This window comes from Neopsephotus bourkii, unplaced genomic scaffold (genome assembly GCF_033783945.1).
Source record: "Neopsephotus bourkii isolate Nb327-2 ecotype Australia unplaced genomic scaffold, CSIRO-AGI_Nbou_v1 NB_330, whole genome shotgun sequence".
NCBI lineage: Eukaryota > Metazoa > Chordata > Aves > Psittaciformes > Psittacidae > Neopsephotus > Neopsephotus bourkii.
Genome location: NW_026900838.1, coordinates 793,082 through 809,700, shown reverse-complemented (window position 1 = coordinate 809,700; position 16,619 = coordinate 793,082). Strand labels below are relative to the sequence as shown.

Below are 16,619 nucleotides of genomic sequence, written 5' to 3'. Positions count from 1 at the left end.
CTGTAGGCAAAGAGTAGAAGATCCATCAGTAGGTAACTAGCACATCTTCATACCTTCCATTTGACAGAGGCATTGACTGAATCTTGCTTTCACTCCACTGATGACCAAACACTCTCAATCATAAATTGCTACACATAGATCAAAATATTGTGACAAGATAAAGAACATCAGAAATCACTGTTAATGTAGAGGCAGAGTATGAAACAAGGGTTATCTTTAATAATAAAGAATGACAGTAGCAACAGTAACAAAACCAAAGAGCAAATCTAAACCCCACCTCCTGCCATTCCAAAAACTATCTTAATTTACACCAGCTGCCATTTCTAATTTTAGGATAAGTCTTCCCTTCCTTTAAACTATTATTTGCCAGTCTCTGAGTTCACATTTTCACTCATTCTTTCTGGCTTTAACCTACTCTCTGTGCTCCTCTCTTCACACTCATCTTCCTCATCCTTTGCAACATCAGTTTTCCCAATAAAGTTCAGTTTAAGCTCTTAGTTCTCTGGCATCTTTGCCCTTTTTTTTTTTTTCATTTTTCATTCGACTCTGAACTAACCCACTATCAAAACAGACAGAATGCCCAGTGGCCTGACACTCCTGGCTATCTCTGAATTATTCCTTCTTTGAGCCATCATTTGATTTGTTTAAATATCTTTATTCACTATAAGTGTTGCAAAATTCATTCAGCAGTGGAATTCCTGATGTATAGATTATTTTATCATCCCTCCTGTCTTTTTATTTATGGCAATTAGGATACTGATTCCTGACTCCCAGGTTCTACAGCTGCAGTTCTATAGCCTCTCTATAGTGCTCATCATTCTAGCCTAGATTTGAAATCAAAGTCAGATTCTTCTGGTTTAGCAATCCTTTAGCTATTGGGAGAAATCCTATAGCTATACTGAACAAGAAATCCCTCTCCTGCCTCAGTTCTTTTGCCCCCTGCATTGTCCCCACTTATTCCCACATTTCTGCATATCATACAGTCCTATTGCAGTTGCTTTTCACCAATTCACCTTCTCTTTTCTTCTTTTCATCAGCAGGCCTGTTCAATTAAAAAAAATAAAATACAACCCTCCTTTTTAAAAGCCTAATAATGCTTTTTCATGAATATCAGTTTTTGCATTGTCCTGAATATACACAGAAAATAAAATGCAATCACCATGTACTATACAAAGGAGGGGGAAAAAGTTCAATGCTTAAAAACATTTTAAAATATATTTAATAATTTCAAGGTTCTTAGCCATTCACTGTATGCATTTACACAGCATCACTACAGAAGAGTACTCTTCTAAATAAAATACCCCAAGCATTTATTTCTTTCGCTATCCATTTCTTCAGTTTCTAACTCATAATGTTTCATTGCAACAAAGTATCGGATAAAAGTTTCACCTAATGCTTCCTTAATGCAAGAATCTTTCTTAAGTGCAACAAGAGCATCTTCTAGTTTCAGAGGGACTGATGAATGTTTCAGATCAGCAGTGTGATTTTCTTCTTGGAGCATATCATCATACCTAAGTTCTCTCTTAATTCCATCTAGACCTGCAGCAATAGTAGCAGCAAGCACCAGGTAAGGGTTTGCTGCAGCAGAACTTAATTTATTCTCTATGTGAGTGCCTTTTCCACCATGACACTTGACATTAAAGGCACAGCTGTTATCATTATATGCCCATTTTGCATTTACAGTCTCTTTTGTTTCCTTACTGTATTTAGAATAAGGCTTACGGCAGCTGGTGGTAGGAGCCATCAAGCAGCTGATAGCTGCTGTGTGTGCCAAGAGACCTGATAACCAATTTTTTCCAATATCTGAGAGCTCCTCAACTCCATAACCAGCAGAAAACAAATTCTTCTGGCCATCCAAATCCCACAGGCTATGTGACAGAGCCCCTGAGTTGTAGAATCCTGATTCTGAGAAAAAGCTAGCCACATAGTTATATTTCTTGGCCACCTCTTTAATTCCTGTTCTAAATGTGAAAGCACTGTCAGCAGCATCTATGCCAAATGCTGGATGAAAAGTGATCTCCATTTGCCCAGGTCCAGTGGAAGAAGAAAAGCTTTCAATGTTGGCACCAGCGTAATACATTCCTTCAATGAGCTCCTGAATGAAAGTCTGGTCATGGTTATTTAGTATCGTGGCTGCAGGAAAGGATATTGTCTTTGAATTTACAACCTCAGTAATGCCATAAATACAAAATTCATAAGTGAAGGCAGAGCGCAGAGAAAAGCCATTGTCCTGAAGCTGGCTCAGCTGTTTCTTAGCAATGTGCCTTGGTGAGGTCATTAGCGGGTTACCCAGCACAGTGAAGGAATCGCATATCACTCTTGCAGTCTGCTCAGTCCAGGGCAGTACTCGAAATGTTGATAAATCCGGGTTCAGGATTATGTCACAATTAAAATTGGTTGCATTTATGTAATCTAATTCATTATCTTTAGGATTCAGTGTCAGCTCAAGGTAACTTCTGGGCATGGCAACACCATGAATTGCTTTCTCCTAAACACAGAGCAGAATGACAGATTACAAATGAGAAATCAATAGTATTTTTACATATGTAAAATATATAAAACCCAGATTCTCTGTAAGAGCAATTGTATTTTTCCTAAAAGAAGACTGAAATGCAGTGATCACTGAAGAGCAATAGCTCAGTTACTTTGACATTATGAAGCAGAACAAGTTTCTACAAGGTTAGTATGAAAACCCTGGCACCAAATATCCCAATGACCATTTCTTAAATTTCCATAAAGAACTAAAATAATGTTTAACACTTATCTCGCATGGTATTTGTACAACTATGGGCATCACCAGTTAGATGCAAACTTTGTGAGTCAAACTTGTATTTATAGTTACTACATTAGGCTTCCATATCCTCTGAGCATTTCCTTCACATAGGTCCAAGTGACCACACAAGACATACAACTTCAGGCTGCAACTTCCCTTTACATGCCATATCACATACCTCACTGTTTTTCAGATTGAAAGTTTAACTGAAAATTATCACTTCCTGGACATAATAAGTTTGGGGATAAAGTGCAGGGAAGCACCTCCAAGTGAAAAATCATTCCAATGTTTCAGTACTTTGCTTCTAGGTAGCAAAGACAATAAACTTGTAATTATACTTTCTTCTCCATTATAACAGGGAGCTCCAGTTTACAGAAATGAAATGCAGATAGGAGACCAACAAAGGATCATCTGCCTTCAAACAAGCACTTTTACAACTTACCTTACATTCAAACCTTTAGCTGATGAAAACTGCAATTATGCCAAGTTCGGTCAAGAGAAATTTGGCTTATGTTTGCATCTTACCTTTACTCTTCTAAGGGAGAGGATTGCCATCTAAGTGAGCAGAGGAGACAAAACAAACCTAGAAAGGGGCAAGCTAACATCTGAAAGAAACCCAAAGTTTTGCCTGACTAAATGGAAAATTGTTTAAATACTTCAAACTGCATAGAGTGGCTTCTCTTGAAATTAATAAAGTCCACCTTCTCTTAAGGAGGTTGCAGTCCAGTGGTAGCAATTCTCCCTGTGTGACACCCATAACCAAAACTGCACAGTATGGTGAATACTGCTCAAAGATTCCTAAGATGCCCATGTGACAGCAAAAAGGTGTTGAAGGTAATTACCCTGTAGTACTACCTCTCCCTACTCTAACCCCGCTATGTGAAAAAATGAGAAGAAAAAAAAAAGGAAATTTGTATCAGTTGCTCTGTATGTATACATGTGTGTGTGTATACATACACATTGTTTTATGTCAAAAGCTTTACTGTCATGCACAGCCTCGATGTGTTCAGATGGTAAGATAAATACAAAAGCTGTCTTTGAATAAGCTGACTAGACATTTGCAATTTGATATAGCAACTGAAAGAGAAGTTGCAATTAACCTACCACCCCTCACAAAAATTCAAATGACTGAAAGTTTATGCTTATAAAATCCACATAACAACAGAGAGAACAAATTGCATCTAGATTATACAGTTGCAGTTTAGCAATATAGAAAAGGGAAGTAGCGAAAATACAGCTTAGGTTTCAGAACAAACTTCAAACAAAACTGCTCTACATCTTTTCATGTTCATATCTTTTTTTGCGACCCCTCGGTATAGCTTATATATTCATAGTGAAACATGAGTGAAAATATAATGGAGTTATGCACATGAAGCAATATACTGAAATATGTCAGTATGTTTGTTGGAACAAGTCCAGAGGAGGACCACGAGGATGATCAGGGGACTGGAGCACCTCCTGTATGAAGATCGGCTGAGCAAGTTGGGGCTGTTCAGCCTGGAAAAGAGAAGGCTGTGTGGAGACCTCATAGCAGCCTTCCAGTATCTGAAGGGGGCCTAGAGGGATGCTGAGGAGGGACTCTTCATTAGGGACTGTAGTGATAGGACAAAGGGTAATGGGTTAAAACTTAAAGAGGGGAAGTTTAGATTGGATATAAGGAGGAAATTCTTTCCTGTTAGGGTGGTGAGGCACTGGAATAGGTTGCTCAGGGAGGTTGTGAATGCTCCATCCCTGGCAGTGTTCAAGGCCAGGTTGGACAAGGCCTTGGGTGATACGGTTTAGAGCGAGGTGTCCCTGCCCATGACAGGGGGGTTGGAACTTGATGATCTTAAGGTCCTTTCCAACCCTAACTATTCTATGATTCTATGATTCTATGTCACTGAAGCAATATACTGAAAGGGCTGATCAGTCAAGGATACATGTTGTAAGGATTTCTTTCTAATTTGGTTCTTATTTTCTGAATCATTAATATGGCAAATATTAAGTCATCATGCAACCCAATAGTATCTTCAGGTGATTGATGGCTATAAAATTTCTCATAGCTAATATCATTTTTATTCAGTTATTTTCTTTCATTCAGTATTTACTCCTTTTTGCAAATTAGTGATGTGCAATAAAACCAAATCTTTATAATTCATTGAACCTGAAAAAATAATTCTGAAGGAAGAAATTATTAGAAGTCCAGGGAACTGAAATTACTAGCCTTACTTAATTAGATTACTATCTGGGACAGTGGAATAGATTACAGTGATGAAAAAAGTCCAGATCCTTTGGGAGCATTAACAAGTGGAGGGAACAGATAATTTGTTCTAAGGTTGAATTTCTGCCTGCACTATGAAAAAAAAACCCAAACAAAAACCAAAACCATAGAAATTAAGGACAGAGCCATGAAAACACATAAAGATACAGTCAGAAACCAAAAAAAAAAACTTACGTGAAAAAAGCGAGAAGGAATATTCTTTGATCTTGACACACCATGGAGGTCTATTGATTCAAATCTAACAAACTGTACGTTGTCCCTGGCCATCTGCTGCTTAATAAATTCAATATGAGAGAACAGTTGAAGGAGAGTTGGACTTCCAAGGCCGTTTACATCAGGCTCTCTGCTGGATGCTGTAAGTGAAGAGGAATGGTCACATCAAGCAAAATAATGAACGCTGGAATAAAAGCTGTTTCGTAGCGTAATAGTGGGAAACTGTGCCATGGAGTGTAAAAGTGAAAATAAGAAAAATGTATCAATCATGAAACATTTTGGTAAATAAACACACTTACCCCATCCTTCCCACCCACATTCCCTCCCACTCCCCTGTGGGAGTGTACAAAGGCCCTTATTTTTTTGAATGGCCTGTAACTTACACTTTTTTTCAAGTTGATGAGAGAACACAGGAGAATCATACAGAAAAGCCAGGAATTACTGAGGGATACCTCAGATGTTATGTTCAGTGTTCTTAGGAGCACAAATAAGAGCCAGATACATATTTCCCACTAAAAGCTGATAGAATTCAGGTGGCATATTATTTCAATTCTTTTGAAAAAAAAACACGGATAAAGAAACATGGTAAAAGGGGCATTTGTCTTCTACTAAACCTTTCTCGAGACCTCCTGAGGACATCTGCCATTTTCTCCACCACAGGCAGCAGACTTTTAAGAGAAGTTTATGCATTTATGCATTTGCTTTTATAGAGCTGTCTTAACTGTATTACAGCAGCTGTAGGACTGTATAAATTTCTTGATGTGAAAGCAGTAACATCTAAGTTCTGTAATGGATCAGAGTGCTGGGCATAGGCACATCTTCTCACAGACCTCTTGATCTCACAGCCTGCTTTTCTTTTGAGTGCCTACGTATTTTTATTATTCAAAGTAAACTACATAAGGTATTCATTCTCATTTAGTCAATAAACAAGACCAAGAGTAATATTTTATACTAAAATATGAAAAATGTGGAAAAAAAATTTCTACACTTCTAGGAGGAAAGTCCTCCATTATTCATGAGGCTACAATCAGATGAATTTTTGCAGATCTTTTAGATCCACAGTGGAAGATCACTGACAGCAACAGTTCACCACCACCCTTCAAGTGGAAGTTGAAAGCCTTGTCCTGAAGCACCATGAAGGTTGATGGAATACTCCTGATCTCTCCAGTACCAACTCCAGGGACAGAAGTCTGAGGTTTTTTGCCTTTTTACAAGCAGTGGTCAGTCCCTTATTCTACATGTTACATTTCCTGTCTACCACTTGTCACACAGAGATTTTTATGCCTTATATTATTAAAAGTAAAGTTTTACCGGCAACACTTCACATAAGAATATTCTCAGGTTTTGACATAAATTTTGCACATATTTCTTACAATGTCCTGAAATGTTGCCTTTTAAATTTACACATACTGAAAAATATTTCTCAGGTTAAAAACATATAATTCACAGTAAACAACAACTTTGACCCATGTAATTCTTTAAATCAGTATTCCTAAGTTATATATATTATATAAAATAGCTAAGAAAAACACAAATTTGAATGCATTTATATTGTGTATGAATTTATTTTAAAAGTAAAACTACAGGTTTACTTGATTTAAACATCTACCAATGGTAGGTAATTTTCAAAATATTATATATATATTTATTAGTCATCTTCAAGCTAAATTTATTTGCATAAAAGCATAAATAAATCCTTGGATTATATGAAATCACATAAATTAACAGAAAATTCCTATAAAGTCACTTTTTAAAAGACATTAAGCAAGCAAAATTATTAAATAAAGAATTTGTTTTCTCCATTTGTACTTGCTATGATCCATGATAGATCTGTTTTAAATTATGAGACTAAAATTTATATACTGGTCTACTACTAGTCTGAAATTAGGCTATATACCAGTGTAGATAGCTCACTAACCAAAAGACATATACTTATTAATTAACAACAGCCTTTATCCAAAATATGTTAGAATCAATAGAAACACTCACACAGCTTTCACATACACTTTAGAGGCAATTCATCTATCATTTGCAGATTGTCTTTCCCATAGAAATAATAAGTTTTGTAAATAGTATGATAAATAAAAAAATACCATAATGACTTAATATCTCTGACTGATTTTTGGAAACATTAAAATGGATTTCTTTCTTAAATAATATTTCATGAATAACTACTGACAATACTTACTTTTCTCTAGCACAGGTCCCAGAATGTATTTTCTTGGTAGCCACTAAATGGATCACTGACAAACTAAGCCCATGAAGCTAATGAGGAATAAAGTTTGGAAACGTAGAGTAGGGAATTGAGTACTCTGTCTTTTCTGAGTTCATACAGTCATTATCTAGAGCATTAGTTACAGGAGGTAAAGTAGCTAATAAATAAGTATTAGATAAGTCTAGATGATTGAGATACACAGTCTAGGAGTCCTACATTCTTATGAGGGAGGATTGTGTTCATGAGTGTACTGTTTTCTCAGATCTCTGGGTCTCTAGAAATAATGGCACTTTTTTTTTTTTTTTTTTTTTTTCCAGAAAGCCTACTTGTGGAAACATGTATGTAAATTTCACAAGATGCTCAGATTTTGGTTCAGATTTTCATTTTGAAAATCAAATATAAATCCACACTGATCATCTTTCAAAATGATCATCATTCACCAAAGGAGAATGGTACATACAGATTCTTAGATGTCTATATCAAATTAGTAGGACACAGAAAAGCAGTTTGGTTTTCTATGGTTCTGTCTGCATTTCCCATTTAAGTTACCACTGAGAAAAAATTAGTATTACAATAATTCTTTCATGATTAGTACAAAATATCTTTGAACACATCTAATTATCTTCAGATATTTAAGAATATTAATAACACAAAACTAACAATATTACTCAAAAAAAATCTCAAAATTACAAAAATTGTATTATTATTCTTTACTGTGAAAGAGTGGTGCCATTCTTAGGTTGCTAACGTTGAAATAATTTAGATTGCTGAGAGCAGCTGACATCAGGCTAGGGCAAATACTTAATATCAACTTTATCTTCCCAACAACAAAAAAGCACCACAACAGAAAAAATGCACAGGTCCCAGATCAATCTGTCATTATCTGCTTATTCAAAGAAATCCTTTCCCATGGTCCCTTCTTAAATCACACTGCAGCTAAACCAAACATTTTCTCAGCTCTGTAAGAGGTGACCATGTCAAACTGATGAAAAAAAAAGAACGTGCTACATGTTGCCAGGGGACTTCACAATGACAGGAACAGACTGACCTAACAAATGTGGTAATATAGGAACTCTCCACTGTGAAACACAACCACCAATGTAATGTAAGGCAATAACAGCAGACACTAGCAGGTAGACTCCAGATAAGAATCATACATTGGCGAAGGAGATGCGTTTCCATCAGTCTTTCCGCAGTCTCTCCCTCCCACTGTCTCTCCAGCAGCAGCTGCTGCACTGCACATCCTCCTGCTGCCTGTGGGACAGGGTCTCAGCATACCTGAGTCCCATGATGTGTCAGAGAACTCATCCCTGTGCTCTCTGAAACACTGTGACACTTTCTACTGTCTCAGAGCAGTAGGGAAATAAAAACCCTTGCAAGCATAGGAATTGCCACTTCAGCCAAGGCAGTGTTTTATCACATACTGCTGTCTGGCAGCAGCTATTAACAGAAAAAGCAAGGTGTTCTTTGCAAAATAATCTGTCTAAACAGAGTGGGGTTTGCAGTTCCTCACTAAAAAGGCGGTTGTCCTTGGGAGCAGGAAGGTTAATATCCAAATTTGTCTTAATTTCTTCCTCATCCTAGGAAATCTAACACTGGGTGCTGTGAAGATCTGTGTAAATACTGACACCCTTTATAAAAACAGATACATTGTGCTGATGATAACCACTAGCAATGAGTCCCACAGTGTAATTGCACATCTGCACTTTTCTAAATCCTTTGGAAATCCACTGTAAGTGCTCTTCCTTATAGGACTCCAGTTTGGGTATTTAAGAACAGACACCCTATCTGATTTGTACAGCATGTTACTTACTGTTCTCATATTTGTCTTCAAAATTAACAGCCTCTATTTCTGAAACCTCATGTGACAGCTTTTCCTATGCTAGATATCACTCTTATTGCTAGTTTTTAAAGCCTTTATTTTTTATTCCTACTTGGTCTTTAACATAGTAAATAGACATGAGCATCGGGATACCTTTGATAAGTGCTATTGATGTAAATAGTGATTAGAAGCATTTTCAGTTGAAAACATTATGTAATTTACATTTCTTTTTCACCGCCCCAAAAAAGGTAGACTAAAAGTGTTCACTGATAGGTGAGTAAAGTATTTGATTTCTGCAGTCAAGTACATAAAAAGTTGTTTCTTACCTCGTATTTTTGCTCCTCAGCAACTACCCTAACAGAGTAATAAATATATAAGCACTAAATACATTTCCCTCATCTGTTTGATATTGATACTTTCAACTTTTTTCCCATCTGTTTCTTTGTCTCATGATAATCTGCTTTCTTTTTTAATCTTAAGTATGAAGGCTTTTTTACTGATATGGCCATGGGGAAGCTCAGGTCTTTTTAATGAGTTTTATAGGTAATTTAGAGACCAATGAACAGCTTCAATCATCTGTGAATTATTTTTCGCAACTGTATGACAGCAACACGATACAGCTTCTTAGAGGAGCTACATTATCAAGAACTGAATACAAAATAAGATTTTATTTTTCAATAGATGAAAGAGAAATCGCCTATACTGTTTTATTTTGTGAGGCATTTTATTAAAATGGCTCTTCTTTACTGAATGAGAAAATGATCAAAGTTTTACAGAAAGGTTAGAAAATATTCCGCCTAGGCAAGAAGATTTGAAAACAAAATATGCAGATGTCTGAAAAAAATTAAGGTGGATAATACCCACTGGAACCACCTAACTAATAACATGTACAAATCCCAAATATGATGCATCTACAGTGGCATGTCTGTCTTCAAACTCAAAAGGAAAATTTGGATTTCAGGAACAAACCACTGAGCAAAGTTGCATGAACTAAGATATACACTACTGCAAACTAGGTAGCTGCTTCTGGTCTAAAAATGTTTGATCTAATTTAAAAAAATTGGGTGAGAATGAGGTCTAATGGGAAGCAAGGTTATTTAAGGAAGATTTTTGCATGGTACTGAAGGTAAGGACTAAGCTCTTCTTGAATATATTGTAGAAGGAGGTGGATGACAGACATCAAGCAAAGAATGCTTACACTACCCTTACACTCGGTCTAAACTAAATGGTTTGGCAACCTTTCATTATTGCTAGAAAGAAAATAAGCGTCTCCAATGGGTGGGTCTGAATGCACCTTTGTCACACAGTCACAGGATGACTAGCTAACTACAGGCAGTAGAGACAGATGAGTTGGATCTTACCTGAAGGGGGACAAAATAGATCAGAAAAATGGGATGAAAGTGATGAGTATTTTTTCGTTTTGTATAGATTGAGGGGAAAAATGGAAAATCATAGAGTCACAGAGCAGGAAGATTTCAGCTATTTCAGGTATGGAAGATAAAGAACCTAAGAGCTTTGGTATGCTTTAAAGAAAAATGGTTGCTTTTAAGGCATGTGAGGTAAAAAAAAAAAAAAAAGAAAAAGCAAGTTATATATATCTCAGTTTACAAGGAGAAGGAAAGAAAAGGGTGGAAAATATGTATTTTTCAATAGAAAATAAGGGAAAGTTTAGAAAAGAGTGAAGCTTCATCCCTGCTCTGTTCAAGTTGAGTTCAAAATGCAGAGAAAGAAATATTGGGGAAAATATATTGGACTGCAGATAGGGCAGCTCAATAGACTTTTGAAAATGAAGAAGGAACATGAAGGAGCAATACGGCTTTGGATTTTCACTTTAGGAGAGATGCGAAACCAGCACAGATTGTATCAAATACAAAGCAGAGAAGAGTAGCAACTGAAAAACATGATCCCAAGTAAGCCGCAAAGTAAGACTGGTTATTCTGCAGAAATGATTGCAGAGGCAGTGAATGTGAAGTGTCCACTGACCTCCTGATAGTCCATTTACGGCTCCTAAAGAGTCTCTATTTTCTTCACCACTGGCTAGACTTACTGAACAGAATCAGTTCCTCCAGGTAAGCACAAAGGACAGTGAAATCCCAGGGGGAGTTCAAATTTTTTGAAAAGTGTATGGACAAATTTCTTAGTTTCAATGGAGGAAAAGGCCTGAGATATTTGTTTCGCTGAAGTCTTCTTTTCATAATTCTACCCCTAAATACTATGTATTATCATTTGTGACTGCCCTATTACTAAAAATAAGAGCTTTAAACAAGTTTAACGGGACAAGATGAGGTTATTCATTGCAAAAGAAAAGGGAATTGATTTTAGGACTGTTGATGTCTACTCAAGTATGAAATATAGTCTGTTAGTACCTACTTGATATGCTTTCTCTAAAATCACAGTTTAGCAAAGGAACCTTGTGTTTGGGGTCAGCGCTTGCATAACATTTCATGTGATTTTTGAAGTGTTCAAACCTTTTCTATCTGTGCACTTGAAATTTCAACAGTCACTAGGTAGCTACTGATGCTTGCAGCCACAGCATAGACTTATTTTCTTTCTTCAGAAATTTCGTTCTCCTTCCAACAGTTCCTGATTCTGTGCTGGTCATATTTACATGGACTCACTTGGTATGTGCTCCAGAAGATGAGCCCTGTTGAGATGACCTACTCCTGGAGGTGTTCAGGTTTCTGGGACCCAGCCCTGCAGTCTGCCCTCAAGCAGATTTTAACAAACATTTTATCCCAGCTACAGACGAAGAGATGCAAAGGGATTTGGAGTCTTAGGTGACAACCTGATTCCAATGTGGAATCAGGCTGCCTGGAGATTCTGTTGTGTCATAAAGTTCAGAGGAGAGATTTCTCCTAAACCTGTGTGGTAGGACCAGGCTCTGCAGGTCCCTCTGACCGTACATAGTACAAGTCATTTGAAGTCCCTGGCTGTGGTAACCCATGTTCTCCTGTGACAAAGAGAAGCCCAACAGTGTGGTGCACCATGATCCTTGGGAACTTCATATTGCTCAAATAAAGTTATTTAATTTGGACTCCTCTCTGGTTATCATAGTATTTATACTATTATAGTATACTATTTATACATTTATACTATTTATGCTATTAAATTTAGTAGCATGCAGAGCAGATGTAAAAACATCTCAGTTCAGAGAGATCAATATTACATTCTTACAGAACTTACATTCTGTGCTGTGTACACTATACATATACTGCATGCATGCATTTGTGTGTGTGCGTGTGTGTACATGTTATGAAGTGCTATATTACGCTATATGCACAAAATTTCATCTGAAATTTTACTCTTTAGAATCCTCCCTCTTGAGTCTCCCAAGAATGTAGGCACAGAACATATTAAGAAGCACTTGATAATTAATGACTACATACTAATTTGCAGAAGTGTGCATCATTATCATATATAGAGATATAAGCAAATAAAACTCCTAAACTCAGGTTGGTGTAGTCAGTACATTTAACTAATTAGCTAGATGTGTTAGTTTTTAATCTTTCCATGGTGATGAATTAGATTAAAAGAGCTTTAGCTTTAGCTTCAGCTCCAGTTTCACTGACACTGCCCAAGTAATATTTTTTGTACTGGCCCAAATAATTTGCATGTATGTCTCTTTTCTATTATTTTTTTCCCATGTCCAAGCATTTTGGATAAAAGTCCTGACAAGCAATGGACAAAATGCACGGTCAGTAATATTTTCACAGTTTCCAATCCGAATTTTGAAAAAATATATGGATTTATTATTTCAGAGGAATGTTAACCATGTAACTAACATGACTGTATTTCAGTTCTCTGCAGTCCACTGAAACAGTAAAGTTCAGCTACATGTCTTAGCTTTTTTAATGCTGACATCATCTATAGATTGTCCCTTAACTGTGTACTTTTAAAACAATAAGGTATATTCTGGCACTGGCCACAGCATGACACTAAGTAGATCTGAAATACAACCTCTTGTAATTTTTCCAGATATTTTGGATCAAGATTTGCAATTCAAGCAAGTACAAATATTTAAGAACTCCCAATTACAAGACACTGTATTTCATATATACTCAGTGTCGAGATATGTTTAGATCCAAGACTTCAGGCGCTTTCAGTAACTAAAATATTTAAGGTAATATTTTAGTCATAAAAATGAAATATTTATGATTTTATCTTATCATTTTTAATAATTTATCACTGGCAGCAATTAAGTAGTCTTTATGTTAAGGCTCATTAAAGAGTGCAGAATTTTATCTAAAAATGTCTTCTCTGAAGTTACTGAAGGTATTCAATGAAAATTAAATTTCAAACATCTACATTTCAAATTAAGTAGAAACTATTTCTCTGCATTCCATTTACTAGTGGAAACACACACTGAGCCCTACAATTTGTTTGTTCAAAGCCAAATGGAATCCAAACCTCATGAGATTCCAAGAATTTTGGAATCAAAATCATCAATTGTAGGCTGAGAAATAATTCTCTAATCTCTTTATTCTTATAGACATGAATAGAGAGTGATTTAAGCACAAAATATCTTTTCAAAGCTTTATATTTTTCATGCAGTGCCCTGAGTTAGGACTGCTAACATTCATCAGTATCTTGTTCAGGCCTGTTCAAACTGGGTTACACAATATATCTACTGAGAAATCCTATTGTAGCCAATAACATTTATATATTCAGATTTTCTGTTTTCAGAGTATGTACAGCAGTATGTCTACCCTTCTGAAAGGAGACTTAAAAACAAACAAACAAAAAAAAGCAGGATAACTTAATATTATTGTAAAAATTAATTGTTACTATTGTATTTTATTACATAGTTAATAATGGACAAAGTATCCTATCAATGAAGAGATTCATACTTCCTGTATCAGTGAGATAAGTCAGAGGGTAAGATGCCTATCCTGAAGAGCTGATAATATGATCCGAGCCTGATGCTCCTACTGGAAACTTATTAATCTGATACCTATTCAACTGGCAAATTGTTTTTCATTTGCTTCCTGGGATAGACACAAAACAAGGAGCTGATCTAAGCCCATTACATTATCATAGCTAATGGTAGCTTTCAGTTTGCTGATCCAGCTAGCCCTGTAGTATAGCTTTTACAGTTTCTAAGAAATCACAGCATATTAGTAGCAACTAATTGGCTTTATAAACACTTCCAAAATGGACTTATTAAACAGCATGAAGATAGTGGAAGTTCTCTGCTTCGTTTGCTTTTCTTCCCCTGTAGTTTATATGAGATGTTTTTGCATTCCAGTCCTCCCACAGGACAGATATTGAAAACATCATCCCTACATGGGAGCAATTTCTGCTTCTGGAAAGGTTAACAAAAAGGACACTTTAAGAACCCCAGACGCCATCAGTGTCCAGCAGACTTTTGGGAAATGTTTCCTGTGCTCAGTTCAAATGCAGAAATGTTTCAGTCGGAGTGAAAAAGACATGACCACTTGTGTGTGGCAGGTTTTGGCAGGCAGCTGAGATTCATAAATGCTTTTACTTTAAAAAAAAAAAAAAAAAAAAGAGCATAGACAGAGCACAATTTCTGATCCATCCCACTCACACAGAAACCACAGGTGACAATTCTCTCATGCATTGGTTCTGACTAAAGTTTACTGCTTAACAAAACCCCACAAAACAAGAGTAGGAGCATTTTCTTTAACAGAACAGCAGGTGATGTTTAAGTATCCTTACCAGCATGGTCTGCAGAGGAGTCAAAGGGAATTTCAGGAGCATTGTTTTCTGCATGTGGAGAAGCTGCCGGTAGTCCCAGAATGAGTTGATCCACATTGCTTCCCGCTGGTTGCTGCTGATCAGACCCAGCAGAGCTGAGGACCAGCAGAGGTTTGCTCTGTTGCCCCACTGCCTCCTTGTGGAAGCTGTGGTATTTTCGGTTCTCCTCTCCAAAATGAGGACTAAAACTCTCAAAGGGTCGGCCCTGCTTGTCAGCTGTCCTGTCTTGGGGCTTTATGTTTTTCTGAGGGAAAGTGCCACCTGCCTTGCTACTGTAGTTGGGCCTAGGAGCAGGCAGAGAACCTTCACTCAGCAGGTTTTTCAGCTCTTGCAGGCTTTGTTTAGAAAGGCCAGGTGCCCTTTGGAAGGACTTTGCAGCACTGTGTGCAGCACACCGTCCTTGCATGGTTGCAGTACCACATCCTTGTGTGGATACAGCGCCACCCAGGGAGCCCATCTTTGTCATGTGAAACTTGACATCTATTTCTTCCACCCCACCCTGTTCTTGCTTACTCTCTGACTTCTCATCACACTCTCCCCTGCAAGCTGACTCTACGCACACAGTTTTCCCTGCACTGCTTGCAGGTTGCACACCTGTGTGCTGCTCTGTTTTAGCTGTTGCATCTATTTCCTCATCTATTTGACCTAATATTCTTTTCCCAGTCCCATCATTCTGTTTTTCTCGTGTTTCTCCAGACATGTTTTCTTTCACACTGCTGTCAGTATGAGAACTGTCACTGCCCCCTGTGTCCTTCTGTACTAAAGCAAAGCTAGTTGGGTTTTGAAGAGATGGGTCTGATGGTGGTCCTGAGCAACCAGTAGTTCCTTGTTGAGGACAGCGATCTGGGTTTTCTGAAGTGCAGGACAGCTCCATCTTCGCATTTTGTAGAGGAGGTACATACTTTGTAGGACCTTTGACTCCCTTTTTCTTTCTGAAACCACATATATTGTTGCCATCAACTTCGTCATTGTTCCTTTCAGATGTGTTCTGTAACCAGCAACAAAATATACAACCAAATAACAGTAATGAATGAAACAGAACATGGCAATAGAGTACCACCAACAGCTGCATTTACCTTGTAGCACTTCCATTAATTATTGCTCATGGAGGTCTCTGTGGACACTTACTGACCCTCAAATTTTGCTATTTCAGTTTAAAAAAAAACTCACATAATTCTTTTTCTTATGTTTAAGAGCAAAATTGGTGAAAATACCTTTATCGTTTAGGGTTTTTTCCAGATTTAGTGTATTAAAATACAGACATTGTAGACTGTGTGACATCATTTGTCAGACATTTGTCACATGAGACCTTTAAATGTGAAAAAATACCCATATTAATAATTACATGTAAGTATCTTCTTGTTCATATTAAAAGCATTTGTATATTTAAAAAAAATGTCCTGAAACACAGAACACTGGCAATCCATGTAAGTCTGGGGAGCGAAACCTGCTTTTAAATGAATTTCAGGATCTAATTTGGCCAAAACCTGAACCTTCAGGGCAGTGATAAAAAGGAAAAACTCATATTTGTGTGCGTAAATGGGAAAAGACCAAAAGATGTTGTTTACCTTTATATATGGCATTGATGTGATTTATATTGTAGTGCTAGGAACAGATT

General features: G+C 36.9%; 1 protein-coding gene across 1 annotated transcript; it reads right to left on the bottom strand.

The window, feature by feature from the left end:
- Positions 1-1,120: 1,120 nt before the first annotated feature.
- Positions 1,121-16,073, bottom strand: LGSN (lengsin, lens protein with glutamine synthetase domain). Its single transcript, XM_061347842.1, has 3 exons — positions 14,963-16,073; positions 5,208-5,386; positions 1,121-2,488 (listed from the first exon to the last, which is right to left on the bottom strand). Exons 1-3 carry the CDS (start codon positions 16,071-16,073, stop codon positions 1,289-1,291), a joined length of 2,490 nt encoding a protein of 829 aa, XP_061203826.1. The 3' UTR covers positions 1,121-1,288.
- Positions 16,074-16,619: the final 546 nt, after the last annotated feature.